Genomic DNA, 21,535 nt, shown 5'->3' with positions numbered 1-21,535 from the left:
AGGGTTGCCTTTGCTTGCAATTGCTCCTCTCAGCTGTCCTCAATACAAATACATGTCAAAATAAGTAAAAATATTGGCATGTGAAAGGCTGATACACTAAAGCTATGCCAGCACAACAAGCCACGCCATGGTCTCCTGCAAGCCTACCTCCCCCCCCCAAGCCATGTCCCACACAGCTTCCCATGGGCATAACGTCAACCCCACGATCTGCACCTCCTTTCAACGTTAGCTACTTTCAGTCCTTTATCTTTTAGCAGCCCCCAAATACTGCAAGCCCCCAGTACCCCAAACTCCACAGCAACCTTCAGCCCCTCCTAAACAACATCCCTTGGGGCTTCACCAGGTCCACAACAGAGCTTGGACTGGCCAGCAAGTTGCTACCCACCAGGAGTCAAACAGGAGATCCCAAGGAAGGCTATTTAACTCTTGAACTGAACATTCTTTTTTTTTTTTTTTTTTTTTTTAGTTTGGTGATGTTTTCTGACAGTTACCCATAATAATGAATATTACAGTGATGAGCACAGAAGCTGGATTCATTACTGCCTTGTGACTCATTAAAGGTTTTTGCTGAACTGAGTAAAGTTTCCATGATTTTTGGGCCACGTTTCACATCAGAGCTACACTTCAAAAAGTGTTATGAATCAAAACAATTTTGATGACAACACTACAGGGAAGCACAAGCACCCAGCATTTGTAATGGCAGGAAATTAGGATTTATAAATAACCCACAGATACATTTAGAATTTTTTAATCCCTTTCACACTTTGGATCTCAACCCTTAAAAATGCAGGAAGAGTGGTTCATTTTAGGCTTCTGGATTTTTTTTTGTAAATTTATTTCCGTTTTGGCTTGTGATGCGAACAGATCCTTTCAATGACATTACACAGCACTGCTTCTGAAAGCAGAAGTCTGCTCTTTTCTATCCTACACCAGTAAGAGCAAAAAAGTCTCTTCTGACCCAAAGATCATGGAAAGAATACATGTGTCTAAAGACAAGACTTGCAGACAGACGTCATACCTTCTACTGGACAACAAAGTTGGAAAAAGCAAGCAAGCTTTGAATTACACAAGCTCTTCCTTTAACTCTTTTTATTATTTTCTGCATGGGAGACAGCCATTTTTCTTAAATACAATTCATAGCAAGTTACCTTCCTTATTAATTGCAGCTTGTTTGTAACATTCATTTAATTCTGCATCTTTTTCTTTTATTCTCATCTGCATTTACAATGTTATTGAAGAGTTCACACTTCCAAGTAAAGATAGTTTTTTTGAACTAATAGGAAATCCTGTAAGGTGGCCTCACTGTTGCAGTTTTCCTCTATAACAAACCCTTCCGTTACGTAGCAGATCACATACCTTTAAGATACTCCTTTTCTTTGTGACACACATTGTCTTCTCTTTAGAAAGTAAAACTTTCCTTAGTAAGCCTCAGCAAGAGAAAGTGGGATTTTGCAAAGCAAAAAAAAAAAAAACAAAAAACAAAAAACAAGAAAAACACAACAAGTCATGACACTCACGATTTAACTCACATTTCAAAGCCTGCTCATTTCCTCTCTCGCCTTTTCTTATAAACACCGCAACCAAAACACATTTGTTTGCTTTGATTTTCAAAGCTCTACTACTCCCAAATATGAGGAAATTTCTAGTTCTCTGCAACCCACTGAGGTTACCGGCACGTTATAGCCCTTTGTCCCCGTATCGAAACCATCCAGCCTTCGCAGACTTTCTAGGAAGCACAAAACAACTTGTAGTTCAGATATTTCTTACGTCTGTCCTGGGAGTGGGCAAGCCTGAGACTGACGGGCGTTGTGGCCATCTCTGGCTCAAGGAGCACGTTTCATCATACGCAACCGGGATGCACAGCGTTCCGCTCTGTATCCCTGGCCTTGTTTTCAATTTGGAAAAGGGGGAGAACCCTCTTGGACTGCAAATGCACGGAAGATACGCTGTTTATCTGAAAAAACACACCTACGCTATGTGTGAATAGTGTGGTGCTGCTCGGTCTTTAGGAAACCAGAGTCAAGACTTCCCAGGGCTCGCAAGCAGGGAGTCAGGCGCTGGTTAAACCCCATGGAAGACTGTCACCTTTCCACCTCCTTGGAGGAGCAGACTCTTGCTACTGCATGTGACACCCGTGACTTCTCTACAGACTAGGAGATTCTCGTTTTCTTAATCCTTCTTAGAGAACCTTCTTCCCAGTCCTTTAGTGGCCACTGTGGTATGGACAAGAAGATGCCCAGAGCTTGGTTTCCAAATCAGTTTGCCAAAACATGGCCTGTACAGAGAGAAACACAGAGGCTCCTAAACTCTCAACATCTGCACAACAGGGCAAACTGGGCCAAACCCTCAAGGACCCAAAATACAAAGTCCTCACATGAGCCAGAAACAACATGGTCTGAGATACCATCTCAGTCCCACTCACTGAGGACTACAAGCTTGAATTTGATGAGGATATTTTGTCAACACTTGAAACTGTCCCTTGGGCTTTTCCCAAAACGGATGGTGTCTCATCATTTGAGCCTAAAAGGACATCTGGGGATGTTCACAAGGGCTGCCTCCTTTCTCGGGAGCTATTCACCATGCCTGATGAAGCTTCTCCTTGTGAACAGTTAGAGCAGGAACCTATTCTCCTCCACTGACTACCAATCCCAAATAGACAAGCCTCCTAAGCTAAAAGCAGACTACATAACCCTCTTCATATCTAGCTGTTTTCTTTCCCTTCTCCTGTTACCCAAGGGCTTGCCTTGCAACACCAAGAGGTACTTTGAATCACAAAAGTGAACACATGGAAAGGAACCACTAGGCTTAACTAAAGGCAACTATTAGGCTTTCTAACTTCAGGCAACCTCACATGGAGTTCAGAAGAGGACTGTGGTCTACACACCAGCTAACCGGGCAAAGGGACAAAGAAGAAACCTCTGTTTCTTTCTTTGAAGCTTTGGTGCCGCAGAGGAACCTTAGAACCTCATCAGGCTCTCACACAACCGGTTCCCATCAGCAGTTACACACGTGATCTTTAGGTTGACGGTACAAGATGAAAAGTCAAATCTTAAATGGTAAGTGAGTTCTACTTTTCTTACCGGCACTACCTATGTGAACATTAATGCGAGATTTACATGGCAAGGGATAAAAGATGTTAACGGGGAGAGGGAACATTCAGGTCAGTACAGATATGTTTTCCTACTCTACTTCTATTCCTCATGTAATAAAACTCAGTATAAGAGGTAATTTAGCAAATCAGCAGCACAAGCAATAAACCTGGTCAGAATTTTCTGACAATGAAAGCATATTCTGCTCTCTCTTTTTTTTTCCCCTCGCTTAATTTTGTAAGGAAGTTTCATGTTTCAGTATAATTCAGACCATGTTAAAGACATTTCTAGGAAAAGGCACATTTCCTACAGCAAAGCTCATTTAACAGTCACTTAACAGCAACAAACTTAAAGCCTTGGTTGACAATTTCAATTTCTTCTCTGCATGATTCATTTATCCCTGGGATAGGCCTGAGCAAGGGATTCTCCCAGCAAAAGACAGACAAATCAAATTATTTCAAGTCAGTCAGGTATTCGCTTTATGCCAGCCAGCCCCGATGGCAAAATCTCTTGTAATAGCAGCTCTCCCAATGTTAAAAAAAAAAAAAAAATATTCATGGGCTAAACACTGGCTTAATCAGAGCCGAGAGGCAAAGCTCCTTCAGTCAGAAAAGACATAAATGGTATCACTGTCTCATTCTCATTCCTAATCTTTCACGCTGTGTTGGAAAGCTGCTTATAGGGTACATATGTGTGTGTATATATATATATATATATATGTATGTATGTATATGCACCCCATTTCAGACACACACTTGACAGAGCACAAAATTGCCCCCACATGCAAGGCAGCATTGCTACGTCGCATCCCAGGGGTTGGCACAGAGACGACAGATTTTCACAAGATGCTGAAAGATCCCAGCACAGCGGCCAGGACTAAGCAACAAACCTGAAAACGCTTGAGGCTCTCCACCCCTCTTTCCCAGCAGATGGGCCATGCACGTGTATCCAAACATACCTAGTTCAGAAGAGCAAAATTCTCCTTTCCAGTTTCCTTGAGCTCCACCAAGGAAGGGAGAAAGGACTCACATCAGTCACCCCAAAAGTTTACAGAGGGCAGCACAGCAAAGTCCCCCATCATGCCCGCATCCCCAGCTTTGCGTACTGCCGTCGGGTGGGGACACCAGCCACAGGGACACCAGCCACAGGGATGCCACCCCGAGAGCTCACTCGTGAAAACGAAACACCAGCCTGGGCCACAGCTGCAAATTCAGCTGGTGTGTTACTAAACCCTGCCATTCAGCGGAACAACTGGAGCAGTTTGGAAGTGTCTATCTCAGAAGAAATCTGTTCAGCCACAGCACTGCCCTGGGTCACAGACGGGCTAATGTAAAAGGCCTGAAGACCTTGGCGCGAGTTGTGTTTTATGCACGCATCATTTGCTGCTACTTTTACACAACGCATCTAACTAAAGACACCTAACCTGCTAAGTGATTTTTGGTGTCAATATTTCTTACCTCTGTCTCAACTCTTATTATAACTTGAAATTAAGATGTCTGGTGCACTTTTGCTTTAGCCTGGTTTCCAAAGGACAGGCTGCAGCATCAGTTCATCTGCTGGGTATCGGCGCTGCATGGCACAGCAGCTGGCTGGCGGTGAAAAAACACAGCAAATACCAGCTCTTGCCCCAGGAGTAGATAGGAAACATGGGGAAAAGATCAAGCAATGATGCTGGTAACTACAGTAAGTTATTCTCTTTCTCCTCTCCCACCAACATCTCCAAGCTCCAACAGCTTCCCTCTCTCCCTGCCTTGGGAGCGCCACTCAGCCCTCCACCTCCCCTGGTGCCCCTTCTCTGCACCTGCCAACGATGCTCTTGCTCTGATCATCTTTGAAAATGAAAATATTTCTTCTCAGCTATATAGTTTTGAAGTTGATCGCTTTTATTTCACACACCTCCTGCACACCTGAAAGCTTGCCAGCCTTTCCCCCACGGTACCGTTGGGCTCTAAGAAAAGGCACTGCCTCCTTTAAGAGCATCATGACACCGCCACCGCTATTTCCTACGTTCTCAAACCCAATGCAGAGGGCAGTCACATGCTCCTGTTCATACATCCCATAATACAAGGCCCCTATTTATCAATAAATGCCTTGAGGTGCAGAGCAAAGCCCAAGCTAATAAAAACCTGCCAGGATTATCTGCGGGCGTTTCACATCGGCAACAGCAGTGGCCAGGGAAAAGTGGAGGGAAACGAGGACGCAGCAGTGAGAGTCCAAAGAGTAAAAAGCAAAAGGAAGGGGTTGCTACAGGTATTTGAAGAGTTGGGGAATGAAGAGGGAGGAGAAGGCAAGAGAAGTAGAGGCCCAACTTTTTCTTTTTTTTTTTTTTTTTTAACTCTAATCCAAGGTATTAAAGAATGACTTAAAAAAATACACAGACAAATGCTATGTTTTGTTCATTAAATAACTAACCATTGGAACCCATGGCTGCAGGATAACTACTGGAAAATAACTTGCAGTGATTAAAAAGGGATTAAATGGGTTTTATAAACAACAGTATCTGTTGTTAAACATGCTAAAATAAAATTACAAGAGTTAATAACCCATTTGCTTCAGGGCATAAACTAATCCTCATCTAAGGGTAGCAGAGATCTGCCTGCATGTCAGCTCGATATCTGGTGCAACAACTCCTCTCCATAGGCAAGCAATCTCTGCTTTTAATTCCTGGCGTTTAAAAATTGTCTTTCTTGCCTGAAAAAGAGAGCATGCTATTGTTCAGGCCTTCAACTGACCTCATATAATTAATTCTGGAGTTTACCAGACATATCATTCCCTTGAGGGACGGGGGTGAAATGCATGAAAAGGGAGGAAAACAGTTTAATTGCTCTGCACTTCACTATTTTGTTCTCAGTTTCTTCAAATACGGTTTGTCAGGGCACTAAAATGAAGCACATGAGATAAAATTCTCATAAAAAGCTTGAAGACATGAACAAAGCACAAAATCTATTAGTACTTTTTGGTGTAACAGTACACCAGCCAAATCAGTTTATGAGAAAATGAGATCTTTAGGACAGGCAGCAAGGGAAGATTTTTAATATATTAGAACAGAAGAATTTACTCTGCCTGGTAATAATTAAAGCATTATCTAATATCATAGCCTGTTCTCAAAGATGGGATAGGGTTGAAGTACAAACTTCTTGAGATTACGATTCCAGCCCTCTCCAAACCCAAATCCAAACCCATGAGCCTTATTAACAGATTGGCCAGTCTCCCAAATAATTGCTTCTGGACAAAACACAAGATGGGACACAACATGTCCAATGTTCCACTGTGGTTATGAATTTTTGGTTTCAAATGCCAGCTCACTCTTTCCCACAGGTAAAACAGCTGGGTGCTGGGGACGCTCCTCCCCTGGTTCAGGAGAACTCCTGGAAGAACAAGTCTTGAACATCAGCCCTATGGAACTCATTTCACAAGTGACCCTTCCCTCTACACTGCCAGGCTACCCGCTCCAGTTTCATTTGTCTACCACTTTTTTACCACTATTTTTTATTTTTAGTGGGGTGCAAATTCAAATTTCAGCTGGCTCAGTTTGGCAATCCCAAGGGTCAACATTTGAACAGTGTTTTCAAAAAAGGACTTTGCAACGCTCCACTCCAACTGACTAGCAGGCCAGATGAAGCGTGCCCTGCAACTTGTGAGTCTCTGCAAAGTTTTGCACTGACCACCCAACAGAGCAATATCGGCGCTGGAGCCACGTGTTAAACTGATAACCAAAGCAAGAAATATAAAATGCCTGCTAGGAATTTAAAAAAAAAAAAAAAAGCTCTGAAACGTAAATTAATTTTCTAGTGAATGCAAACATACTGTTTCAGACCAGGGTATGTATATATTCCCTCTCCTCCCCTACTGCTGAAACAGCAAAGCATGCATGGCAGATGGCATGATTCATCTGAAAATTACTCTAGCAGCACTCTATTAGCCTCTAAGGAGTAAATTAGGATAAAAATATTCTGAATGTTAACTTAAACTAGGCAGTTGTCATGAGAAGTCGTCGGGTCAGTCTACTTGCTTAGTTTGCAGAATTTTTCTTTCAATCAGCAGTATGCATTACGTATGAAGATATCACCATTTATTTGTTCTACCTACCAGGAATTAATACAGAAGCAAGAAGGGAAGCAACTGAGGGACAAAAAAAGGTTTATTTTCTGACACATCAGTAAAAAAGTACCAGCCGAAGTCAGGCCAAGAGCCACTGAACATCACGTTAATGACAGCACCAGCCATTGCATAGAATCATAGGGTTGGAAGGGGCCTCTGGAGATCAACTAGTTCAACCCCCCTCCCAGAGCAGGGTCACCCAGAGCAGGTTGCACAGGAATGCGTCCAGGTGGGTTTTGAATGTCTCCAGAGATGGAGACTCCACCACCTCTCTGGGCAGCCTGTTCCAGTGCTCTGACACCCTCAGAGTAAAGAAGTTCCTCCTCATGTTTAGGTGGAACTTCCTGTGTTCAAGTTTGTGCCCATTACGTCTGGCAAGAAGGGATAGATTCAGTTTCTAGAAACTGCACATCTTAGCTGGGAGAACAAATTCCCACTGGCCCAGTCACTGGACGTGAATCTGCTCAGTTGCAGACATGGAAGGGACCTCAGGAAGTCTATCCTCTGCCCCAAGGCATCAGCAATTATCTCCAAGACATTTGCAAGAAGCTGCGTGGGAATAACATCCACCGAGGGAGCCACCCCCAGCCCCAGTCGCGGCCCCCCCCAGCTCACTCACAGGTCCACAGAGGACAGAGGTGGCCAGCAGAGACCCCCAGGGAGGTGAGTGAAGGCCTTTGCTCAGCTGCCATCCCGCTCCAGGCTCTCAGGGCAGCACTGGCCGCCAGCCTGTGTGCCACACAGGGTAACTCGCCAGGGGAGTGACAAAACAAATGCCGTGTCACATTCAGTGTCAAAGCAGGCTTACCAATCAGCCTGCCCCAAAAATGCAGTTAGGGCATCGTGCCATCAGCCCCCCTCCTTCACACAAAAGACAGGGGTCAGAGGTGCTGCACGTCTTCTTCCAGAGAAATTAAAAACCATAGGAAGTAAGGAATTGGGTTCCCAGCTGCAAGGCACACCGAGCACTCGCTCCCGGACCTGTTGGTCTGGCACACGATGCCTCCAACTGAAACTCCGTCACTCATTTGAAAAAAAGAAACAAAACACACACTTAGATGGTTCAGACTATGCTGACAGTACAAAAACTCCCTGCGGTGCAGGACACTGCCCCAGGGCCGACTACCGTAACGTTAATTGCCTGGCCTCTGGGCCTCAAGCTAAAAAAGTCCTTCCCAAATAAACAGTCCACAAGAACTAATTTATTTTTTTGCTCCATCAGCGATAATCCTCAGTCAACAGAGGCTAAATAGTTGGTGTGCTTTAATACGCAGGTTAACCAACCAGGGGGTGAAGCCAGTAATGCAGTTGCCCTCAACTTTGGGGAGAAGGTGGGGAAACTGTGCTTAGTGTCATCTCTTCAAAAAGGCGTTTTCTACATATGTATACGCTACCACATCAGCCTCGTTGCATAACCGGGTTGTGCAATCGTTGCAAATTCATTTACATCTTCATTTTTGTTCCAGAGCTCCAGAAGGGGGAAGGAGGGATCACTGTCAAAGGACGGGGTGAGCTTTGCAGAACTGGTCTCCTCAGCCACAGGAGGATGGTCTGAAGAAGGGTGGGAGGTGGTGGGAGGGCACCAGGACTCCCCCACTAATGCCACTACCTCTCACCCGGAGCAGATGTTTGGAGCAAAGTCTTAGCTGGAAACCTCAAAGCAAAGGATGACTTCATAGCATCAGGGAATGACTAGCGTTGGCTTGGACTGCAAGCAGAGAAGATTATGGTTTCTCCTTTTAATACTTATTACTATGTCATTGCCACAGGACTGTAAAGAAGAAATATGCAAGAGTGCAGGATCAGGTTTTCATAGACTGAACAAACTGGATTATTCAAGAGTGCCTCAAGTTTCCTAACAAGCATGGAAAAGTCTGCATTAAGATAGCACCTCTTTATTTTCCCAAAATCAATTGCAACAGGCTGTGTTTTAAAATACTGCTTTAAATGGCCATCCTCATTTTTTATTTCTAGAATTACTACATTTGTGGATGAGGGCACAACACACCAGCAGCAGCAGGGACCGGACCCTAGACCAGCATTAATACTCCACCAGCTAGAATATACACTCACACAACGTTAAGAGAGATGCTCAGCTCTTGCAGCAAAGGCAAACCCTCGACCATAAAGATCTGAGACCACGGTTTTATTTAGAGACTGTGTATATTCATCAAGGAAAAAGAGGAAATAAGGCCAAAAAAAATTAATCCCCCAACTCGAGCCCAAAGAGAAAGCTCCTGGTTCAGCCTTCTCCATCCCTCTCTGAGGTTTCTCAGCACCGTGCCACCTGCGTTTAAAACACACAAGTGCCTTCCAGCTCTGCCTTAAAGCCACCCCAAGGATGGCAAGGCCAAGATACTGTGACTACTACAGAAAAGTGAAGCTATTAAGCATGCAGTCACACTCTGCGTTTTCATGTCTAAAAAAAAAATAAATTTCACCTTTCTTTTTTTGGTATTGCTTCCTGCGCTATAGATTTCTAGATACTAATCAAGATCTAAATATATCTAGCTAGATAAAAATACATAGTGCATTTTTATTTATGTTTGAATTATATAACGCAATTTGATCAGATCACACGTGAGGCTGCATCCTCACCCTGAATTTCAAAGAGCTTCTGGTTTGAGCTGCAGATCCGCCAGCCAAGCAGAGCTCAGCTCAGAGCGGCAGGGCTGAAGTAGGACAAGGGCGGCAGCGGCGAGAAGCAAACAGCAATGGCAAATACCTGAGCCAGATCCAGCTCCGGCAACTCAACCTTCCTTAACATCACCACAGAGCTCATTAAAAAAAAAAATAAAAATTTACACACCATTCATTTACATCTTCAATTTTGTTCCAGAGCTCCAGAAGGGGGAAGGAGGGATCACTGTCAAAGGATGGGGTGAGCTTTGCAGAACTGGTCTCCTCAGCCACAGGAGGATGGTCTGAAGAAGGGTGGGAGGTGGTGGGAGGGCACCAGGACTCCCCCACTAATGCCACTACCGCTCACCCGGAGCAGACGTTTGGAGCAAAGTCTTAGCTAGAAACCGCAAAGCAAAGGATGAAGGTAATACTAATGAATCTAATCAGCAAACGTTTATCTTGGAACAACACTTCCATCATGAATTTTTCACTTTAGCATTGCTTTCCTCACCTGAACCTCCAGCGACACTGGACCAGAGGATTCGGAAAAACCTTACTGAGGAATAAAGGCGGCAGCAGCAGTAGTATGAGGATAGGAGAGGCCAAGGGATGTGCCTGAGCTGCTCTATGTCATGAGGAACCTATAGGGTGAATCACTACAAACTTCTCCCAGCTAAGAGGAAATGGGATTCCTTTCCCTGACCTCCCCCTCACATCTGAGCAGCAAAGGGCGAAGCGCCCACAAACGTGCCTGATGGACACCAGCGTTTCAGCAGGATCCCACCAGCTCCAAGCATGGAACAACCACTGGATCATGACTGCAACACCCAGAGACACCTGCGCAGCATCACCCTGCCAGCGCCTGGGCAGGAGCCAGGCTCCAGATGTCCCCGAAAGGCCTTCTGCTCACACCTCCCCCCCTTTCGATGCCTTCCAACCCTTGCCTCCAAGAGGAATGCTGCTAAGGGCAGCGGGGAGCAGCCCTGGGAGCCGGCCCTGCAGCACTCCGATGCTGGACCCCATGGGGCAGCGCTGCAGGGGAAGGGGGCAAAAAGGGAAAGGAAAGAAGAAGGGGACTAACCAAACAGTTACAAATTACACCTGCTAATTACACAGAGGGGAGACAACAGCGAGAATAATCCCTCTTCCCTCAGCGCGCCGCCTTCAGAGCCAGGTTTTCTGGGAGAAGGGGTTGTGGGGGTTGCAAACAATTACATTAAATTTGAAGGTTCGCACTTGAAGAGAATATTTTTGGAAAGAGAAATCAACACGTTAACAGCGAGCGGGAGCACAGAGCACATAATCCTTTCACATCCTGACAGGGGAGAACTGCGGAGGCCTGTTATGAAGCATCTCTGAATAACAGCATCTTCATTTTTTGAATATCTAATTAGGAGTTTCTATATATTGCAAAGCATTGCTATAAGATATAATTTAGTTGGCAAACACTAAAGATCTCTCAGTCTGTAAGTATGCTTTTGGCAATCAAAATTTAAATCCGGATATATATCCAAGATATGTACGGCACAGGTACCTTTTTTTTTTATTCTAACAATTACATTCAAATTAGCAGATTAACTCGAATCAGTTCTAAGCAAATGCAAGCTAAAGGCAAATCACCCTCCACCACCACCACAACGGTGTATTTTTTGGATCGTTAGTATCCTTACTCCCGTTAGCAGTTTCAAATACATTTAACGTATATTAAAGGGCAGCAGACAAAGTGAAACAAGTTTTGCCTAAATCTGAAAAGGCTACAGATGCCAGAACTTAGCACCGACTCGGACTTGAAACTCACACATGCCAAAAACACATTTGCAATTGTGCTAATTCCCACTGTGGGAACTGAAAGGCGGATTCATATAACACAACGGGCAACAAATGCATTCCTTTAATTTCAGTCGCCAAATTTTAATTAATTTCCATCCCAGGCAAACATTAAGCGTTTCTGCTGATCTTGCAGGATGTAAGCTCATTTGCACAATAAATGCGGTCTAACAAGTCACCACATTTATAGCAAGTTGCTTCAGCCTTATCTAACTGCGTAGTTTGAGAAGTCAGTGATGGGTAAGTGAAACTCCACCCACGGCACAGTTTCTGGAGTTAAGCGTAAGAAAACTGAAGAAGTTGCTACCTTCTCATTGCGAGACTGACAACGGTATTTGGACAATCGGAGTCCATATGCTGACCTACGCGTATAACTCCTGTTTAGGAAGGGGAGGAAAAGCAAGCAATTTTCACTACGGTTTTCTTCCACAAAATCAATGTCCGTATTCCACGCGCTCCAGAGTTCCCCTTCCCAAAAAAAAAAGCAAAAGTCAAAGACCCTCTGCTGCCCGCTCGCGGTAACTGCCAAAAATGGAAAAAAAAAAAAAAAAGAAAAAAAAAAGGAAAACAAACCAAACAAATTAAATTGTATAAATTTAAATAGGTCAGCACATAAACAAACAAGTGGCAAGTTCTGCCTGTGCCAGGAGGCACCTATCGCCACAGCATTAAAGTGGAGACCATCAGCAAGAACAGGGTTCCCCAGGAGGTGGACGTGCCAGCAGAAAGGACAGCCGGGGAACCAGCCAGCACGTAGTGGCTACTGCCCATCCACGCACGGCCAGCAGTTTTAAGACCAGCTCCAGGAGAACAGCAGCAGTGTAGGGCCCTCCCAGCTGTGTCACTTCTGCTCACTTGCTGCCCTCCTCCTCTGAAACACCAAAAGGGAGCAGGAGAGCGGTGCCCCGGCTGCTCAGCTCCCGAGCGGGGGGCTCAGCCTCACCTCTGCATCTCCCGTCTTTATAAGCCTTCAACTTTCCCCAAAACTACAGTTTCCATGGAGAGCAAAAAGGCTGCTTACACATATAACTCCTTCATGCGTGCACACTGCTCATTTCATTTATTTTTTTTTTAAATAAAAAAAAGAAAAAAAGTGTTTAATTTCCTGATTTCTGCGCATGATGAAAATTTCATTCTGGTACTAACTAAATTAAAGAGGGGGTGTCTGTAACCTTTTTGGAGGGAGACGCCAATATCCAAGCAGCAGAGAGCAGCCCACTTCATCATTTCACATCCTGGCACAGAAGCACGGAGGCCTGGCACGAAGTAGCGTCTGAACAGATATTTAAAAAAAAAAAAAGAAGCTGCTAATTAAATAAGAGTTCTTAGATATTACAAAGCATAGCTAGGAGACATAACTTAGTCGGCAAATACTATGGGTTAAGGACACCTCTGCTTGCAAGCACTTTTTTTGGCAATCAATCCAAATTTAAATCTGAATATGTACTATTTTAGAGACCGTGTCCCACACACACACAGTACGTTCTCTCAAGTACGCACATGCCAGGCCCCAGAACTTACACACCCCTCAGACCTATGCAACAAAAACAGCCTTGACGAGACAAAAAAGGAGCCCCACGTGCCCCCACCAACGTGAGCCCGGGCTGCAGTTCACACACCAGCAAAGCACCCGGGGAAACACGGGCTGCTCAGAAATGCAATCACAGCCATCCCTGGCACGCTGGCTTGGAGCAGCAACGGGACCCAGTGCACTTCCAGCTGCATGGATTCCTAGCATTCCCAAAAATTAGGTTTCTAAGGCTAGAACAAGAGAAGACTTGTACCTTTAAGCTTAATTAACTCTGGAATAAGACGTGTTTTCAGACGGAACTATGCCGTCATTGATACTGTGCGGTGATGCAAGATGCCTTTAACATCAGTAAGTTGGCTGAGCAAATTGAGCGCTGCCCTCCGCTCCTCCAGCAAATTTCTAATCTCTGCCTGATGCTGCTGCTGTCAGAGTCCAGGGAGGTTGCCAGTGACTACATTTTTAAACACTTCTGGACCCACATACCACAAAGCAAAGCATTGCTAGACCTTTACCATTTACTGCAGAAGTGCTTCAAAACTAAATACATTTCCCTCCCTGGGTATTATTTTAAGTGATCCGGTAAAGATCAGTATCGACTATCGAAATCTAGCACAAGCACGAGGCCTAATGAAGTTCTCAGCAGATAATCATCAATCCAGTAAAAGCAGCTGACTTTGTTCTTTTTATTCCTCCACCTCCTCCGTTAGGAATGGAGACCTACCAAGAAACCTCATGATACAGCTGCTCCACTGCTAACTTAAGACATCTATCTGCATATCACAAACTACACTACAGGAATGTGAAGCACCTTTGTTTGATGAACACACGTGAACAACATTTACTATTTAGAAATAATACTTAAATGTGAATAGCACTTGCCCTCAGAGATCAATTTAATTCATGCTGAAGCTCTCTATGAAGCAGCAGAGATGCTGTTCTACAAAAACTGTGACTCTTCCCAGGGCACTTCATTTCTGAAGAGCAGTGTTTCCCCAATATTTAAAACCCATTTTGGCAACCAGACTTACAAACAAAATGCTACAAAATTCATTAAAATATTAGTATGCACTACCATATGCTTAACTATGAATAGCGGCAGCCAGCATCAGTGAATTTGAAGTTCCTACTTCACAGGAGTTGACAATATAATAAATATACCCATCTTTTATGTATTTCTGAACGAGGAAAACAATGAACTATTTACCTGGTGTCTTCACTATTTCTAACTTCTCTGTTCATTACTCAAGGTCATAAAATCATCTCCACTACGAATCCTTGTTTCATGTACAAACTTCCTCCCAAAACAGAAAGGGCTGAAAGTTGAATCTCTGTAGCCACAGCCCTACATATTTCACAAATCTGTGGCTGCAAAATGTATCAGCATTTTTCTTCCAAAAGGCAAGCGCTCATTTTTACAAAATATTCACCAGTTGTGTAAACAGAGGAGCATGTATTTAGGTAGTATTACGCTTTGGAAACTGAAAAAAGTCTGAACAGACATCTCAAGAGTACATCATTTCTGGAGTCTTATAAAAAACCTAACGTAACAAAAATATTGCCTATTTTACTGTCAATAATTGTATTTAAAAAAAAAAAACAAAACAAAAACAAAAACTCACATACCTCACCTAAACATCTTTATCCCCTTGTACTACACTGCTTCCCTTTTCCATCCCAGGCAGAAAAAAGCCCCAATTCCCTAAACCACCAACTTCGCTGTGAAACAGTGCAAGTGGTACAAAAATAATGATACTAAGGAAGCAGCTGAGCATGTCATTAGGAATACAGCAGCCAAGAGAGCAGTTACCTCGTTTCTGTATCAAAGTTAGTTAAAAGTCAGGCACTTCACGAAAATTTACTGCATCACGTCAGTATACAAAGCCACTCAGGCAGTTTTTTTTGGTGTTTAATCTTACCTATAAACATACAAGTAACTGAACAGAGAGCATAGCAAATAGAAAATGGGCCAAGAAAATGAAAAGTATTTCCAAAACACAATTCAAGGCTCTGGTGGGAAGCTCAAAACCACCCGTGAACGCTGGGACACATCACACAAGACAGCACAAGCCCTTGGCAATGGGCGCATCTTGGGCATCCCGGCTGCTGAGAGGCTGTGTGGTCCCTCCCAGCCGCAGCCGGGATGGGGTCAGGGAAGCCCACACACCACCCCAAAAACTGGGCAGCAACATGAGCTTTGAGGTCAGAATGGGCTTTTTCCTTCAAGCAAGGCCTGAGGTCAAAAGGGCAAACATAAAGGGAGAAACAAAATTAAGTTTAAAAGGAATAAACAGTTAAGGGCTGGCACTGCGATACAGCTTTGCTGTGAGTTATTCGGGCGCAGGCGAGGAGAGCACCTTGCTGTGCTGAACCTTCCTACCTGAAAGCTTCTCACTTACTAAGCGAAACACAAGCTGGTGACTCCCAGATAGAGAAGGAAGGCTGCTACGAAGGACTTTTTAGCAGCAGTGAGCAGGTATGCCAGCCACTAAAGGTCTGGCCATTTCTCGGAGCGTTCCCCAGCCGAGATCAGGCACCACGGCAAAGCAGATGCACCTACAGCTTCCAGCTGTTGAGGGTATTACTACTGGCACATGTAAAAGAGTATGACTGTAACCGCATTTAACTTGGCAGAATCCAGAAATAGAAAACCAAACGTAAATACTTATATATGCATATGCATGTGTGTGTGCTCAATGTACATCTAATACAGTGCATGATCCAAGGGGGTCCACAAATCATCCAGGGAAGCATCTAAAGGGACAGAGGTAAATCTCTACAGGTATGTAACCAGCATTGAGGGAATACACGGCAATTCTTCAAGGCAATCTTCAGCTGTGATATTTCCACATAGAAGAAGACGTGTAATAAAAACCTCACAAAGGCGTACTCATTTACACACCTCAGGAGGTGTACTCATTTATACAATTTAAATAAATTGTATAAATTTCCATGATTTAAATTGTTCGTTGATCTGGAATCAAAAGCTTTGGACAACTTCTGTGAGGACTATTCTTAATTTCTCGACGTCTTTCAAACACGTCATACTACGTGAGGCTTTCGAATCAAATACACCACAACCCAGAATTTATTTTGCATAGAGACCGATTCACTACTGAATAAAATCATGACCACACAATATTCCTATGGTAAGGCCACCCAAAGCACCCGTCCCACACCTGTTTCGTCCTCAGGCTTTCAGGCTTACATCCATTCATCCTTCTGCAGCCAGATATCATCTATTCTCATTCCTTCAGCAATGTCAACAAATAAATTTAGGTGATCAAGTTTCCTCGGGACAAGAAGTCGAGGAGGTGTAAATACCCGCGGGACCTTAACACCTGCCACTGTGAAAAATAAACAACCCATCCACCTCCAGACAAGTGCCACCAAAACCCTGTGTTTTCTGTTTAAGAAAAATTACAGGATTTGATTTGAACCCATTTTCCAAAGCAGGTTAAAAGGATGAGACCATTCAAGGAAGCTTAACTCTGACAGCTCCTTCACGATAAATCTCAACAACCTTGCCATAAAGCAAAGACATCATGAAATACGCACATCACAGAGATGTTTTATATACGATGATTAGCCAAAAAGCTATCAGATTTGAGTAAATGAAGTTATCTACAGCTGCAGTGATGTTCTCAGAGGACCATAGACTGTCTTAAGCTCTGTGTTTCCCACTAGCACAGGTAAAAGCAAACGTTGCTTTCACTTGAACTACTACCAGGAGAAAAGTTTCATTCTTCCATGCAACTTTCACAACAATGTCTTTGCTATCTCTGAAGCAGATCTTGCTCTTGCTGCAGCTTTCTCCAAGCAACACCGGTCGCTGCTGGCGCTGGTTCACATTCAACAATACAGCAGGTCTGGCACAGCCCGTCCCAAGTGCTTCATTCAAGGTAGCCGCCAAGCAGGGGTTAAGGCGGACTTTGCTCTCAAGAAGGTGTTTTTATTTATAAAGCATATATTTATATGTGCTTTAGGCAATCCTGCTGTAGCAGGGGAGTTGGACCAGATGATCTCTAGAGGTGCCTTCCAACTCTGAAGATTCCGTGATTCTGTGATAGCAGAGTTTGTGCTAAGAAAGTCTGGAATAAAATACTTTGTATGTACAACTGAGAACAATTTTACCTCCTTTAATAGGTTACTATTAATATTATGTTACCACCTTTAGCTTCTGTTCTTATTTAAAAAGCCATTTTTATTTGAATGTTTTTATTCAGAAGAACTCAGATGCTATTTTGAGCTCCCAGCAGATAATGTTGGCACCGTTGAACTTTTTTATTCAGTGAAAAAAAAAAAAAAAAAAAATGAAAAAGCAGCTCAGCATCAGACATTAAATCAGGGCAGTACACATTCACAATCATGAGAGCCGGGAGCCCTTGTCTTCTGGGTGAGAAACACAGCCTTGCCACTACACAGAAAGCGCACATTCTTTTTAATTTCTTGTGTATTCCATAGGTTTTGTGTATAGTTTGAAAGGTGCCTTGTTGCACTTGCAACTATGCAAACTCCAACAAGATGAAGTGGAAGGGGGGGGATAAAAAAAAATAAAAACAAACTAAAAAAAACCCACCAAACACCCTCTCTCATTCTGCTAAACACCCACGCAGTATGTACTGCCGGCCCTAAGTCAGTGCCAGGCTCTAAGGCGAACCCGCGCTCCCTCTGTCAGCAGAAAAATCCACCGCCGATCCCTGCTCATGGCCGGAGCGACGCTCCTCCTCTGCCGGGGCCCTGGCCTGACTCCGGCTTCGCTCCCAGCCCCCTGCGCCCACAGCGACAGCAGGTCCCCGGCCCCCAGAGCACGAGCGAAACCAACGGCCCCCCAACTGAAAAATAAAAATACTCCTTCCTCAAGCTGAGCCCTGGATAAATGGTGATAAACGAGGCAAACGGGCCGCACGCCTCCAGCAGATCAGTTACAGCGCTGTCACCCAGCGGCTGCCACTACCTGCACTTGAAAATATGTTTTAGAAACGTTGCACTTATCTGGCTAAAGGGGCAAAACCTGCAAGCCTATGACTTTCTGAGCAGTCCGGCAGTGAGGCAGCCGGAGGAAGGGACTAGGGCAACATGTGTCCAACGCAGAACACAGTAACTATTTAATTATGCTAGCAGAGTACATGTGGATTTCCCCACCAGCAGCGGCAGGGTACCTGCTGCGCCCTACCAGGGGGTACCACAGCCAAAAAACAGACCAGTAACGGCTCTCCCCGTCACAGCGGAGGTATGAGAGCATAGGAAGAGCTCAAGCAGTTGGACGGAGGTTGTGCGAGGCTTCTTATTTGCTGAAGCACCACAGGAAGAGCAGCAATAAAATAGGAAGCACCTAATAAGTAGCACAGTTAGCAGAGTTTCTTACTTGCTCGCTTGAATTTGGGAGTTCTTTGATTTTATTTTGGTTTGTTTGGTTTTTAGTTCTCTTCTCGTTCTGAAGAGGCACCTGATGTATCTTGCCTTTTCTCCCCCCGCCCCCCCTCCCCCGAGAGTGAAATACCACTGGAAGAAAAAAAAAACCAGCATTTTCAAGTGACAGGTTGCCTTATTTAAAAGTTGTCAGCTATCAATCATTTCACTCCTATTAAGGGTTTTCATGAAAGATGTCTTCAGACAATTATCCTTTAAATTTTTTAGTCAAACACATCGACAGAAGCTAACAAATTAGTTTTAAAAGCCTTAAAAGCCCTCAGCTAAGGAGTTTGAGATTAATCTGCATTTCCTTAGAAGGACGTTGCTTACCTCTAAAAAAATAATAAATTTATAAAAATCTGATATAACAAACATTCCTAGCCATGCAATTAAAAAATACATAAATACAGGATTAGAATTGACACTTTGGTGTTTTTTTTAAAAGGCAAATATTACAGATACTGGAAAGTGAAGCAAAAGTGGAAAATGGACAGTTCTGCTACAGCACTGCAGAGCCTGGCTGGCCCGAACTGGACCAAAGTCACCAACACAGCAGGACGCGCTGATGCCATGCAAGGTGCGTGCACCACCTCGCACATTTATTGCCATCATTTAATCCCTCTCAGGGTGGAGGAGGCTCTGCCTTTACGCAGACGGCTAAAGCTCATTCTGACAATGCCGTCACGCAACAGTGCCACGAAACTACGCGCTCTGCCTCCGCCACGGGCCGGGGCACAGGTGGGTGACACAAGCCGGGGCACAGACGGGTGACACCTTCTCCACAGAGGCCTCGGAGGAAGAGGATTTGTTCACAGCAGCGTTAAGCGCTCACCACCGGGAGGGATGCAGAGCCGGTGGGCGAGGGTCAGCGTGGCCACAAAGCCCCTCGCAAAGCGACGCCAGGCTCAGGGCCACCTGCGCGGGAAGGCGGCTGGTCCCCACAGAGCCCCCCGGGGACCTGTGGGCGAGGCGGGGCTCCGGCAGCTGGCCTTACGGCAGCACCAGCCCCTCGGCTCCAGCCTGCGCAGGGCTGAGCACAAACCCCCGTCGCCAACAGGTTGCTGCCGCCAGCCCGCTACGGCTACCGAGGCTGCGCTGCGGCAGGAAACTCCGTCCCACTATTTAACAGCAGAAAGACGGTCCCGCAACCCAAGTTTAACAAAGCCATCAAGACAAATACGGCGGCTTACTCATTAAACACACGGTATTTCTGCAACCCTTGTCCTGCCTCCGGCTCTTTCCCCATCCCTGTTTGCTTCTGCCCCCTCTCCGCCGCCCGACGGCAAACCCCGCCGCGCCGGGACGGCTGCCGGCACGGCCCCCCCGGGGCCGGGCAGCCCCCCGCAGCGCCCGACGGCCACCCCCCGCACCGCCCGGGTGTTGAACCCCGGCCCCGGCCGGTCGCCACGAGGGAGCGGGAGGCGGCGGCGGTCCCGCCGGGTTTGCCCGGGGACGGCGCCGTGACACGGCGTGAACTTTTGCTTTCGGCGGGGCAGGGCGGGGGGAGCGCAGGGGGGGAGGGAGGCGGAGAGAGGCGAACCGGGGGGGGGCGGCCGGCCCCGGCCCCTCCTGCGCTGCACCGGGGGGGAGGGCAGAAACGCTTTTTTTTTTTTTCCCCCTTCGGAAGGGTGAAAAATAAGTAAAATTTTAAGGGGGGGAACCAAAAAAACCCCATGAATCCGGAGCGCTGCGAACTGCGCGGCGGGCAGCGAACAGCCCGGGGGAGGGCACCGTGCCCAGCCGCTCGCAGCCCCGCGGCGGAGCCTCCCGGGATCCCCCTCCGACACGGGGGTCCCCCGCCACCCGGTCCTCACCTTCCAGCCGGCCGAGCTGTTGCTGTCGCCCTTATCCTTGAAGTAGGGAACGCTCTTGACCATCCACTCGTAGATCTGGGAGAGGGTGAGACGCTTCTCGGGGGAGCTCTCGATGGCCTTGGTGATGAGGTCCGCGTAGGACAGGTTGCCCCAGGCGTTGCGGCGCGACGAGCTGCTCTTGCGGGGCTGCCCGGCCACAGGACCCGGCGACAGACCGGCCACGGGCTGCGGCACCGGGGGCACCGGCGGCGGTCCCGGCGGATGGAGGCGGCAGCCGGCCTCGGGCGCCGGGAAGTCCCCGCAGCGGCAGGCGGCCGCCTCCGGGGGGGCGGCGGCGGGGGGCAGCGGCGCGAAGTCCTCGCTCTCCTCTAGCAAACTGAGGTTGCTGATGAAGTCGGCGCTGAGCCCTCCCGAGGCGGCGGCACCGGCACCGGCCGCGGCCCCGGCCGCCCCCTCGGGCTGTCCGCCGCAGGACGGCGCCGGGCTGGAGGTGGCCGAGCTGGGGGGGTTGAACTCCGGCCGCGGCAGGGGCCAGGTGCAGGAGCGGGGCCGCGGCAGCGGCTCGAAGTCGGGGTCGATGTCCACCAGCTGCGGTGCCTCGGCCATGGTGGGGCCGGGGCGGGAGCGCGGCGGCGGTGGCGGCGGCAGCAGCGGGGCGGCTGGGCTCAGCGCCGCCGCCCCATGCAGGCTCCGGGCGCGGACCGGCGGCGGCCCCGACGGCGCGGCCGCCAACTCCCCTCGCAGCTCCGGCCCCGCCGCCCTGCCCCTGCCCGGCTCCCTGTCCTGCGCGGCGGCAGCAAACAGCAGCAGCGACCCGGCCGCCCGGCGCGCACCGACTGGAGCGACCGCCCCGCGCGGGCCCGCCTCCAGCCTTCCCCCTCCTCCTCCTCCTCCTCCTCCCGGCGGGGAGGGACGGCCCGCCCCGCGCCAATGGCAGCGCCGCGCCGCCCGCCCGCCTCCCGCCGCGGGGCCGGTTTGGCAGGAGGGTGCCGGTGCCCCCGTGCTGTTTCTGGGTGGTTTTTTTGTTTTCCGGCGGCGAAGGAGTTGGGGGGGGGGCGGCGAGAAGCGGCGGTACCCACCGCAGCCCCCCGGGCTGGGCGGGCGGAGCCGGAGCTGCCTTGCCCCCCCCGCGAGGGAGT

General features: G+C 47.2%; 1 protein-coding gene across 1 annotated transcript in view; it reads right to left on the bottom strand.

The window, feature by feature from the left end:
* Positions 1-21,234, bottom strand: part of FOXO1 (forkhead box O1) — a 66,842-nt gene extending 45,608 nt beyond the window's left edge. The window contains exon 1 of the mRNA XM_074566784.1: positions 20,397-21,234. Coding sequence (XP_074422885.1) covers positions 20,397-21,002 — 606 coding nt within the window. The 5' untranslated portion in view covers positions 21,003-21,234. The remainder of the gene's footprint in view (positions 1-20,396) is intronic.
* Between the last annotated feature and the right edge of the window lie 301 nt (positions 21,235-21,535).

This window comes from Larus michahellis, chromosome 1, assembly GCF_964199755.1.
Source record: "Larus michahellis chromosome 1, bLarMic1.1, whole genome shotgun sequence".
NCBI lineage: Eukaryota > Metazoa > Chordata > Aves > Charadriiformes > Laridae > Larus > Larus michahellis.
The sequence above is the reverse complement of the archived record's forward strand: the minus strand, read 5'-3'. Positions and strand labels throughout refer to the sequence as shown.